Source organism: Strix uralensis, chromosome 11 (assembly GCF_047716275.1).
Source record: "Strix uralensis isolate ZFMK-TIS-50842 chromosome 11, bStrUra1, whole genome shotgun sequence".
Classification (NCBI taxonomy): Eukaryota; Metazoa; Chordata; class Aves; order Strigiformes; family Strigidae; genus Strix; species Strix uralensis.
The window spans coordinates 19,889,780-19,901,529 of record NC_133982.1 but is presented as its reverse complement, the minus strand read 5'-3'; the positions used below and the strand labels follow the sequence as shown (position 1 = coordinate 19,901,529).

General features: G+C 37.6%; 1 protein-coding gene across 1 annotated transcript; it reads right to left on the bottom strand.

Moving 5' to 3' along the window:
* Window positions 1-4,217: 4,217 nt before the first annotated feature.
* On the bottom strand, window positions 4,218-10,534 carry CFAP161 (cilia and flagella associated protein 161). The gene is made up of 7 exons (XM_074880015.1): window positions 10,472-10,534; window positions 10,225-10,314; window positions 9,816-10,051; window positions 8,428-8,512; window positions 7,493-7,651; window positions 6,277-6,350; window positions 4,218-5,325 (listed from the first exon to the last, which is right to left on the bottom strand). The coding sequence occupies exons 1-7, from the start codon at window positions 10,532-10,534 to the stop codon at window positions 5,139-5,141; spliced, it is 894 nt and encodes a 297-aa protein (XP_074736116.1). The 3' UTR covers window positions 4,218-5,138.
* Between the last annotated feature and the right edge of the window lie 1,216 nt (window positions 10,535-11,750).

Below are 11,750 nucleotides of genomic sequence, written 5' to 3'. Positions count from 1 at the left end.
TCGTATTTGGAAAAAAAAATTGAAGATATGGTCCCTGCCCCAAGGAGGCTGTAATTAAAACAAGACCAGCATTATAGAAACATATATGCTAGCTGGCCTGTAACTGGATGGTCTGTTTAGTTTTGTTTTGACGTACTGTATGAAGCAGCATTTAACAGATGTTGGGAAATTAGCTTTCCAAGCTTCTCATATAAACATACAGCAGATGCATGTGTTCAATTTCATCATCAAAAGTATTAATGTATAATTATTAATGGGTATTAATGTCATTGGGCATTTTTAAATGTTTGTGCCTATTCTACTGCTCTTTGAGTCCTCCTTGCCAAAAAAAATAGAACGTTCTCAAGAGAAAGTGACTGTTGTAGTAATGTTTCTAGAGCAGTACTGATAAATCTGTTCTCTTGCATAGAAGACATTGCTTTGTACAAGCCCACCAGTGAAAAAAATGAAGAAATGTGTCAATTGCTTCATGACATACCCTACATGCAGAGTGTTGACAAAAAAAACCCAAACCAAACAAACCAACATGGGCAGGCCTCCCTTGGTCTTTATGGCAAGTTGTCGCTCTCATTATAAGCAATGTTAACCTATCATGCAAATCATGTAGTTGACATTATCATGGCTGCTGATATCTCTGCTGGACACACCCAGCAAGGTGACAGGTCTTTCCACTCCTTTTACCCAGGGGAATGCAGTATTGAGGATTAGATTCCCTTTTACAGCTTCCAGGATGAAGTCAAACCAGCATGAAGAGTGGAGCTAGCAAACTGTGGCATGCCCCTCTCTGTACTGTGTGCAGGCAGGAAATAAGGTCAGGCAGAGAATGAAGGCAAGACCTGGGACAAAGCCTAAAACAGAACAGAGTTAGAAGGGAATTGTAACTGACAAACTGACACAGAGACTTCCTAATCTCCACTTGTATTTAATGTATTTTGCATTTCTCATCTGTATTTTTATTTTGTGGCTCCTTAGTTTAGTTTTCATGCATTAAAACATCTGAAGTGTTTCTAAAGCAACAGCTACGGTTTTAAAAGAACATTTCACACACACCCTAGATTACCACAGATATGCAATATTAATTTAGGGTGAGTGGGCACAGATGTTATCAAAATCACCCTCTTTACCTGCCAACTCCACCAAATTTTCCAGTGCTTAGATATTTTCTTCCACTGCTGTGTGGAATTTCTTATTGCAATGTTCTCTGTGCATTTTTCCCTTTTTTTTCCTCAGATGTTTTATCCCATTACTAAACCTGCATATGGCCTCCTCCACTGATCAGCTGTCTGAGCTAAAACAATATTTCATGATGATTACTGAAAAGAAAAGCAGCCTCTGAAGATACTGATGTGATTATGGTGAGGAGCCAGGGACTTGCGCTGAGTGCTAGAAGAGCACTTTATAACCACAGCAAATCAGTAAGTTTGGGCTCGATGACATGGCAGAGAAGTGATGGGATGTGAAATATGAGTTGGGGAAGCATGGAGAAGAGAGGGAAGTGAAAAGGCAGATTTAAAACTGGATTTTAATTTTCTGGTGTGACTTATCTAGTTAACTAGTCAGCTTTGCTTGGCTGACTCTTTGAATTCTCTGTACCTCTTCTTTACTTCAGTATTGTGCTGCTAACACGTCTGCACAGCAAAACATGTGCAGATGCGAGTTCTCGCTGTGCCTCAGGCCTATGAAAAGCTGTATTAACACAGCACTAAATCTGAACTAATGCACCCTGTCCCTCAGCAGGGACTAATAGCTCAGGATCAGCTTCATGCTAACAGCTTTTGAACTGCCTGGAATGGAGGCAAAGTGAGTTTTATCTTCCCACAATGTACTTTGTAGAACTCTCCATAGTGGGTCTAATTTGGAAGAAGCATTAGAAGCTTTTTTAATACATGATTTTGTTTTTCATTGGTATATGTCAAAATGCTTTGCAAATGAGGCAAGTGTCACTGTCCATATTTCATTACATGCAATACTAGGACAAGCAAAATACAGTGCTTGCTGTTAGCTACACAGTGGGCAGGTCTGGAGTAAGGTTCAGATCTCCATTACCCTATCCACTAGTCCAGATTGTGTCTAACTGGCAGTTGCAGGATTTTTCAGATTCTGCACTAATAGTCAATCCCACAATTCTTTCTATTAAATCCCGTGCTTATCAAAAAATGTCTGAAATGGTCAAATTAAAAACATTGTAGTGCATTCTACACAACCTGATTTTTTTTTCTAGTTTAATACCTACGAAATCAAAGCAGAATTATGTCAATCTATTGCGAAAATGTGCAGAATTTCCATCTCTGTAAATCGGAGTAAGCAATAACAGTGGCCTTATAAAAACATGCATTGGTTGCCACACATTAAGTTTCATATCTTTACATAGAAAGTGAAAGAAAAAGCTCCTAAAGATAATTTTCTCTAAGTACGTTTTGGTTACAAATTACATAATGTTCCAATTAGCTTTAAGAAGTTGATTGTATGCTGTATACAATATTCTACGTTCTTCTAGCTACCTTTGTTGCTTGACATTATTTTCCCAAAACATGATAAAACATTAATGACATCTCCTAGCCCAGAATTCAAGTCTGATTTAACATGGTTATCTTTTGTGACATTGTACCAGAGACACATAAAGATTTAAACATTTCAGATTGTTTTACATATGTAGCAATAATTGTGCTGTTTAGAAAAATGTGGTGCCATCATGTGGACAATATTAAGAAGTGTAAAAATCAGTTTTTAAAAGACAAGGTAACAGACCAATATCTGTATTCGGTATCACAAATCAGCTGAATTATAAATATATATTATGTTATATAAGATGCTATGCACAGATCTGTGGTTTTAAAACTGTATTAGGTGAGAAGAAAAACTGAGAATGGAATCAGGAATTGTTGATGTTTATTTTCCAACAGCTCAGGAAGTCCTTTCCCACGAGCACAGACTGATCAAACACACACAAGTCTCCAACCCACTTTTAATTAGCACCTAATTGGAACATTACCTACTTCTGCACTCATTTCTGTATCTGTTCATCTCTTTGGTTTTCCTCTAAGACTACAAAACTTGTTTTCATATAGCCTGCATTTCTTCTCTTCCACACAAACGCACACACACTCACACAAACACTCCTATCCGTAACACTAGCCAGCCAAGGCACTCTGCCCACGCAGTTCTCATTCCTGCATGAGTTCACACAAAGCTTTGTTTCAGCAATGGTTTTGGTTTAAGGCTTCTTCTAATTTCTTACATTTAACCCAGAGGAAAGAGACTGCCAGATTCGGAATAGCTATTCCTAATACCAAGAAATGTCCACAATGGTCAAATTGGAAACACTGCAGTGCACTCACGCAGCCAAAGTTTTTCTAGTTTAATACCTACAAAATCAAAGCAGAATTATGTCAATCTATTGTGAAAATGTGCAGCATTTTGATCTCTGTAAACTGGAGCAGTAACAGCGCCTCTGTAAAAACACGCATCATTTGCCACATGTCGCGTTTCATATCTTTACATAGGAAGTGAAAGAAAAAGTTCCTAAATATCATTTCCTCTGTAATACCCCATCTATAACAGACCTGTGAAGGTTTGCACACAAGCGGTGTGACTCAAAAACTGTCCTCTGTGATACACTCCCCCAAAGCAAACCTGCATGTCCCAGAACTGTAATCTGTCTCCTGCTCTGAGACCCTGTATGCCAAGTGCTAGTTAGCTGATCCTGCAGACTGCTGATTTAATTTAGATTGAATAAAGGCAAGAACCTTTAAAGCCTTGCCAGTAGGTTTGAAACTGATGGTCTATCTGGGATAGAGCTTGAAAACATGTTTGGATCAGTCCCTTCTTTTGTGAAAGTTTAGTGGTTTTGTTTTGGTAAAACTTAAGTTTCATTTGACCTTTATGAACATCGAAGACCTTTAGAATCCTTTTTGAGAAAGATTTATCTAGTATTTTACTCAGAAATTCACCTGCTTTGTGCAGAAAGAGCCCGCTCTTGTGGCACAGTAACACATGGAATATGTATACATGTGGCTTTACTAAATGGGTATAATAGAATGTCATACATTAATAAGGTTCTCTGTGGTGCTGTTTCAGCTTCCATATAAAGACAGGTAACTCTATGAAGTAATGACATCTGTTTTCCATGTCTTTGCAACTCATGCTTTGTTAATTTTATTGTTTAAGAAAATGTGAGTTTCAGCTGAAATTTTACAATTCTTGGTCCATTTTTTTCATGTGCATTCTCTGGTTCTAATTAGGTATGAACACAGAATACAATCTTTTTCTTACTGGATAAACTTACAGTATCTCTTACTCTTTTTCTACTTTGACATTCATTTTCATGAAGTGTGGGGAGGCTTAATTTTCTTTGACAATTTTACCTTGCTGTCAGCTTGGTAGAAATGATTATGGATTGAAAAATTCTGTGGGTGAGAGGCAAATGGAACATGGTGATGTATGGAAAAGGCTGTTGGAAGTCTCTAGTCTGTATCACTGTGCTCAGGTTCTTGATTATTTGGCATTTAAATGTTTAGAATACATGGACAAACATAAAAAAATCAATTTATACCTTTTTAATGAATTTCCATAAATCCAAAGACAATCTCAAGATAGAGAGACCTCATTTGTGATTTTTTAATAATTGGCAAAATTGTGCTAGGCAGAGTGTGGAACAACCAACCAACAACAACAACCAACTTTCTTTCAGATGAACTTTAAATGTCAAAGTATCCCATGATAGCTTGCAAGAGTTTGGTTTTCAGTGTTTTGGAAACTGTACACTCATCCTTTTAAAAAGTGTGACACTGGCTTGGTTTTGGAAGAATTGGTTAAAAACACTCTGAAGGCCAGTAATTTAGTGAAAATATATTAGATTTCCTGAATTCTGACATCTTTTGCCATCAGTGAATGTGAAAATGGGAAAATGAACCCTTCCTGATTCATGAATTTTTGATGTTGTGCATGGTTCATCAAATTTTATTAGGTTTTGCCCGCTGTATAACCTTGATGAGTTAATGAGATTATGCAATATTACTAATGGTAGACTTTCATTTCCATTTTTAAAACAAACATATCTAGAACTAAAATCTGAACAGAAAAAACAAGAATCAGAATCTCATCAACCTCTGTCAGCTGTAGTTTGGGATTTTTATATTCTATGTCTCTTCATGAAATTCATTCCTTCTGATCCCTGCCGGGTGAGGGTTTGGTCTATCAATCATTGTACCATCCTCATCACCAGGATTTCCTGTAACTATTTCCCAGTAATTCTTATCTTCTTCAGCTTTATGGGAGTCCAGATAAGTGTGACAAATTACTTCATATTCTTTTCCAAAATAAGACCTGCAAAGTCAAAGAAAAGGGGATGGGCAGGGGGAATTAATACATACACAAATTCCGTAAATCTGTATTACCTGTGAATTGTTCAAGGTTTTCTCATGTTTCTCTTGGCTTATTCAGAAATATCACCATGAACTTTCAAATATCAGACCCTTAGAAGAAACACAATAGCCCACTTTGTTTCCTATGAATAATTTGGGAGTTTGAAATCAAAGGAATTCAGAGCTAAAGCAGCCCCATCAGTATAAGGCACTGATACACCAGCTCAGTATGTACAAGCTTGTTAGGTTCTCATCACCATTCACATCACTATTTCTCTCTGACTGAGGAAGACTCTGGCTACTTAATAAGTGTTTCAGCCTCAAACTTTCAGACCTTGTTTCATCCTCAAAAACCTGATACAAATCCTCAGTCAGATCTTGCTCAGAATTTAATGGGAAACAATTGGTATACTCCTTAACAATGCTAATCAATATTAATTTAATGCACGCATATTAACTTGAATTGTTGGATTAACTTCAGCTTCTTGAGAGATTGGTTCATATGGACATAAGCAATATACAGTTCTATGCAGTGGGTTCTAACTTAGTTCTCTTACTCCTTCCACTTCTTGGCATACTACTTTTTTCTTGGGGAAAAAAACCCAAACCACAAGTTACTTGCTCATGATATTCAAAGGGAGAACCACCAAGAAACTAAAGAAAGCTAGAAGCATGATATGATATGAATTTAAAAGCAAGAAAACCCAAACAAATAAGACAGAGCTGATTGTCTGCAGTATCACAGTGGCACACATTACAACCCAGAAATAAAATAAGGGAAAGGAGAATGTGCATTCTGTATTCTTTTTCATTTCCTCAGTGTGTTCCTAAAGCACCTATCTTGCTTCTTACAGTAATTCTTTATGTTGGGACATCATTATGAACATCCCTGACAGTTAGAAATTATTCTTACCTTGTCCAAAAGTTCCTTGGAACAGCTAAGCTCCGATTAGTATGGCAATGAGTAATAATAATTTTAGAGTTTGCCTGGGGGGAAAAAAAAAAAAACCCAAAAACAAAAAACAAGGGAAGACATTTGACAGACATTTTTACAGTAATTTTAACTATTCTTATTCAAATTAAGTGCTTTTATTTACTGCTTAGTATAAGCCCACATTGCTCTGTAGACTGAGACTGCTGGACACTTATGGTGAGATATTTTACATCCTAACAGTTCTCAACACAACTGTCTTAACAGCTCAGACCAGCCCAATGCTTAGCGCTCAGGTCAGACACATTCTTCTGTCCCATGTATTCCGTTCCACTTCCTTGTGCTGAGCTCTTTTTTACTTTTTTTATTTTTTAAGTAAGTAGTAGAGAGGCATTCCAGTGGCCTGTACCATCAGGGTAACTCCTCTTACAATTGGTATTTGTCATGCGAGAGATTTAGATAGTTTGGGGACACAGCTAGAAATGGACCTTTATATTTTACCAATTTGCAATTTTTTATGTGTAACAGAATTAACTTTTAGTCACCTCCATTTACCAATGCTGTGAATAAAGAATATTGTCTTTGACAATTGCATGATTTTGACTGTGTTTATTAGTGAGCTGATTCACAGAAATGAGTCACAGTTCAAGGCTGTGGAGGAACAGTTATATTTGTGACATTTTGCTATACACCCAGCACTTCAGGAAGCCTAGCAGTTACGTGGGATACGAAAATACTGCACCTGCTTAAGGTATTTACAAAAGGTTAAAAACCACATTTGGAAAAACATCCACTTATTCAGATGCCTTGGGGTTTTTTTAATACTTTTTAAATTTAATGTATAGGAGCTCTTAATTAGTAACAGCTCCTAATATTGGAAATGGAATTTAGTGCTCAGAAGTCCTGAAAAGAAGATTCCAAGTGCATCCTCACAACATGATAATGTCTACCTTTGAAAAATTCTGATGAGAAATAACTGAGCAACTCAACCTCAAAATGAACACCAGAACCTAACAGTTGTATATGCAGATTCCCTGGTTAAAGAGATGGTTACTTCCCTCTCCCCCTTCCTAAAATTACAGATCAGAACTTAAATAAGGAAAATATGTGAATAAAATGGACACAACTTTTTTCTAAGTATTCTATCTACTGTTTCAATTAAATCTTCATGATGTTTTCTACAGTTTTAATTTCTTACATGAACTGGAAATCCTTCATATTCAAGACGCAGCTGTGGATCCAAGAAGGTAGCTTTCCAGCAAGTCAGATAGGAACGCTCATCTGTCAGAAATACTTGTTGAAGGTAAGATTTTTTAGCAGATCTCATAAATGACTTATGGTCACTTGCTAGATATAACTGTAAATAAATATATATATTAAGGACAGTGTAAATATGAAAGAAACAAGATATGAAATTTTTAAAAATATTTTTCAACACAAAAAATTTTCTCTTGGCTCCTGAAAAATCAGTCTACCAATCTAAAGCTACACATACAAAATGCATAATATAGGTTCTATGCTGTTGATAAACTCATTAAGTACCTATTCTATATTCAGACTGGTGAATACTAATTTAAAATTGAATTTACATTCCAAAGATTCTCTCTCACCAAAGTGGTTGTTGAGAGGGAAACTTTTCAAAGTTGTGGTGATTTGCATACATATGTAACATGTAATGTCTTATTTGCCTCTAACTTGCAGAGGGAACATTAACATTTAATAGAAATCTGCTCCCTCAGAATGATAGAATAGTGTGTTACTTCACATACCTACTATAGATTTATCTTCACAAAAAATTAAATGTTCTCATTTTGGAGTTATTTAAAGTAAAAAAAAAAAAAATCTCCCTCTAATGATGAATTCTTTCAGGATTCACAAGCTGATTTTAATTTCCTCCTTATTTTCTTTTTTTAAATCTCCTTTATCCAGTCATTCTGGCTGACAGCCCCCTTTCCAGCACACCTGCTCTCAGGCAAGCTGCATAAACTTTCTAAATAGGTACTGCTTGTCTTGATCTATGTATGATTCTGAATCTGTTCTGTAAAGCCAAGATGTTGAACCACTGTACAGCTTGAGAGTGAGTAATTAAATGCACACTATTAGTATAAGCTACCGTTGCCATTTGCAACTTACCATTTGGTCAGAAAGCCCTCCTGTTGTCCCAAGACCAAAGTTTTGCCCGAATCTAATTGGTTCACCCACTGCATCTCCATCAACACTATTAAAATTGTAAAGAGGAAGAAATAGACATTCAAATAACCAGATTTACTATTCTTTTGTTTTGGTCTATAACTAGATCTTGTGGCAACACTTTGGATTAAGTTTACCTTTAAAAATAGGTAAAATATCTTAACCGCAAAAACATTTCATACTTGACTTACCGGTTAAAATATTTAACAGAATAGAAACAGACTGTATTGATTACTTTTTATGTTGTATTCATTAACATCCACGGTGGAAAGACAACATCCAATGAAAAATCAATGGGACTTCAGCACTGAGGCTCCCTTTAAAATACAGTTAATACAAGAATCTGAAAAATCACAGACTAAAAGCAGAACAGTGTGTGTTTGTGTTTGTAACATAACATATGTTGCTAATAATATATGTAACTGATATTCAATAATTTGGTTCATTACATCAATATACATGTTGGTATATCCCTATTTCCAGACCGATTTATAGATTTTATATTAAAGAATCACTAAATTAAGTGCTAGGCTTTCTAAGTATATTCAGCATAAAAAACTTATGTAGCTGATTAACTTAGTAGTCAGTTAATGAGAGACTTGATAGCATTCAGTGCCAACAACTCTAAGATGAGATGGCAGCTAAGCAAAAATATTTTGGTTGCAGTTCTAGAAGGCCTAAATTACGCTCTTGGCATCAAAATTCTTTCTTAGATTTAATCGAAAGTGTTTTGCTCAATCAGGATTATATGCATTAGTTTGTACTCTTAGGAACTATTATTGTTAAATACAAGCACTCAGGCAGAGCTTCCAACTATTGAGCCAGGACCCTGTTCTGTTTCTTCTCCCACAAACAGCTGGAATTAAATATGTCTTTGAGAGAGACAATATGCTGTTTGGTTAGGGTTTTTTTTTAAGACAACAGAAATACTGTCCACTTCATGTACAGCAAAAGTATTGACACAAAATTTCTGCTTCAGAGACCTTGTTTGCAGGAGAGTGAATAATAATACTAAGGGATATTTGGACACGTTTTGTATTCTACAGCTGAAATATGACCGCATTAAAAACAGCCACAGAGTTTACCAAATGATACAGTAAACTGGATTGTTTTCAAACCAGTTATAAGCTGATTTAATCTTCCTTGGAATTATTCATAGTAATATGTGGAGCAGAATCAAGCTTAATGCATGACTCAAGTTAAAGATTCTTAAATAAATTAATCTTACTCGAATTCATTTATATATTAGCAAACTTCCTCGCATATTTCTTAAAACAAGATACTGAAAACTAAAATAATAATTGAAAACAACACAGAACAAAGTACCAAACCTTAAAATACAAAAAGTATTCCGACCCATAGGGTCCACATTCTTGACTGCGCTAACTCCACAAGGGACTTGCAATGATTCAGCCGAATATATGGATATTTCATCCAGATCAATTGCCAAAGTCAGACTGCCACATGCTCCGGGGTAATTCTCCACTGAGGATTTGTTGGGTGGGTTCAGAAGCATCACAGTGTCTCCAAAATGAACAAGTCCATCCTTAGACACTGACAGCTGTATCTAAATTAAAATATACATAATTTTTTTCAGAATTATCTGAATCTGATATCAGAAATATTTTAGTATGTAAAATGTTAATCTACAGCAGTCTTGATGCATAAAGAACACTAATAACAGCTATGCCATTCTATGTGGAGTCATAGAGGATTGACATAATCTTCTTTAAAAATTACCTTCTTTAAAAGGTTATCTTGAAGTTTGTTTATTTTCTGTGTTAAAAGTTCTCCTCGTTCTCTTTTACGCATAAAATCCCTGAAGCGGTCCTGTTTGTAAAGGAGAGAGGGGGCAGACGTTATCCAGCACTCACAATCTCAGGTTTAAACTGAATTTAAAGAATTAGGGGGAACCACCGTGAGGTGAAGAGACAGGCGAGGTTCCCCGGGAGCTGGAGAGGAGAGAAGGGCCCGGCTCCTCCCCTACCTCCTGCAAATACGCGTCCTCGTTCCAGTTGCCGATGAGCACCCCGGGTCTGTAGGCGGCCATCGCTGCCGCCTAGGCCGCACGGCGTTCGCCGTCGCCATGGCGATCCCTCGAGCTAGCGATTGGGCGCTGGAGGGGCAGAGCCCGCCAATGAGCGGGAGGGGGCGGGCTCTTTCTGCCCAGCGGCGGCGCGGCCCAAAAGCTGAGGGAGGGGGCGCAGCGGGGGGCGGATCCTGAGGGGAAAAAAATGCGATAAATGTTAAAACCAGTTCAAATAAGCCGACTGCCCCTCCTGGGCATGCCCAGCGTGGGTGGGGTTAAGTGCAAATGGCACGCTGGCGGAGAGCAGCAAGCCTCTCGAGGTTGTGCCCTCTTAGGAGTACCCCGCCAGACCAAGGTCTGGCAGGGAAAGGTCTCCGCAAGCAAAAAAAAAAAAAAAAATCCATTTGGATTTCTTTGTGGTTTTGCCCAGTCTGAAAGCAGACGGCCTGCTTTGCCCTGGGGCGGTTCCGCTGAGCCCCTTGTCTTTCTGCAGGGATGTGCTGAGGGGGGGTCAATGCTGCTGGGCCCAAAGCAGCTCCTCATCTCCTCACGCCTGTCTGAGGGGCTTCTGATCACCTGGCTTAATGCTTACACCTTTTCAGGCAGCATTGTACATGAAAGTACTTCTGTTCCTGGTTCGGTTGTATGATGGTATAGTTTAACGAATGGAAGATGCTGAAATTCAAGAATTTGAGCCAAGCTCTAATCTTAGCATGGGGCTTTATTTACAGTCAAACAGCCTTTTACACTTTGTATTGGCCAAGGAGGTGCATGAGCTAAATGCAACAAACCAGTTCATGACATTAACACTGCTGAATATTGGGTATCATAGAATCATAGAATAGTTTAAAGCTCATCTAGTCCAACCCCTGCAATGAGCAGGGACATCTTCAACTAGGTCGGGTTGCTCACAGCCCCGTCCAACCTGACCTTGAATGTTTCCAGGGATGGGGCGTCTACCACCTCTCTGGGCAACCTGTGCCAGTGTTTCACCACTCTCACTGTAAAAAAATTCTTCCTTATATCTTAGTCTAAGTGAATGCATTAGGGTGAATGTTTTGATTATAGATGTTTTGGTTTTGAAATATACTATGGCAAGACAGGCTAAGTGAATATACTATGTGTTTACATTCCAGACTGCTTAAGCCAATGCTTTTCAATGATGGTGTAGATCCTTGCACAGGACATTTAATCCCTTTACAACTGTCATGGTTTTCTTGCAAGCTTACTATTCTAA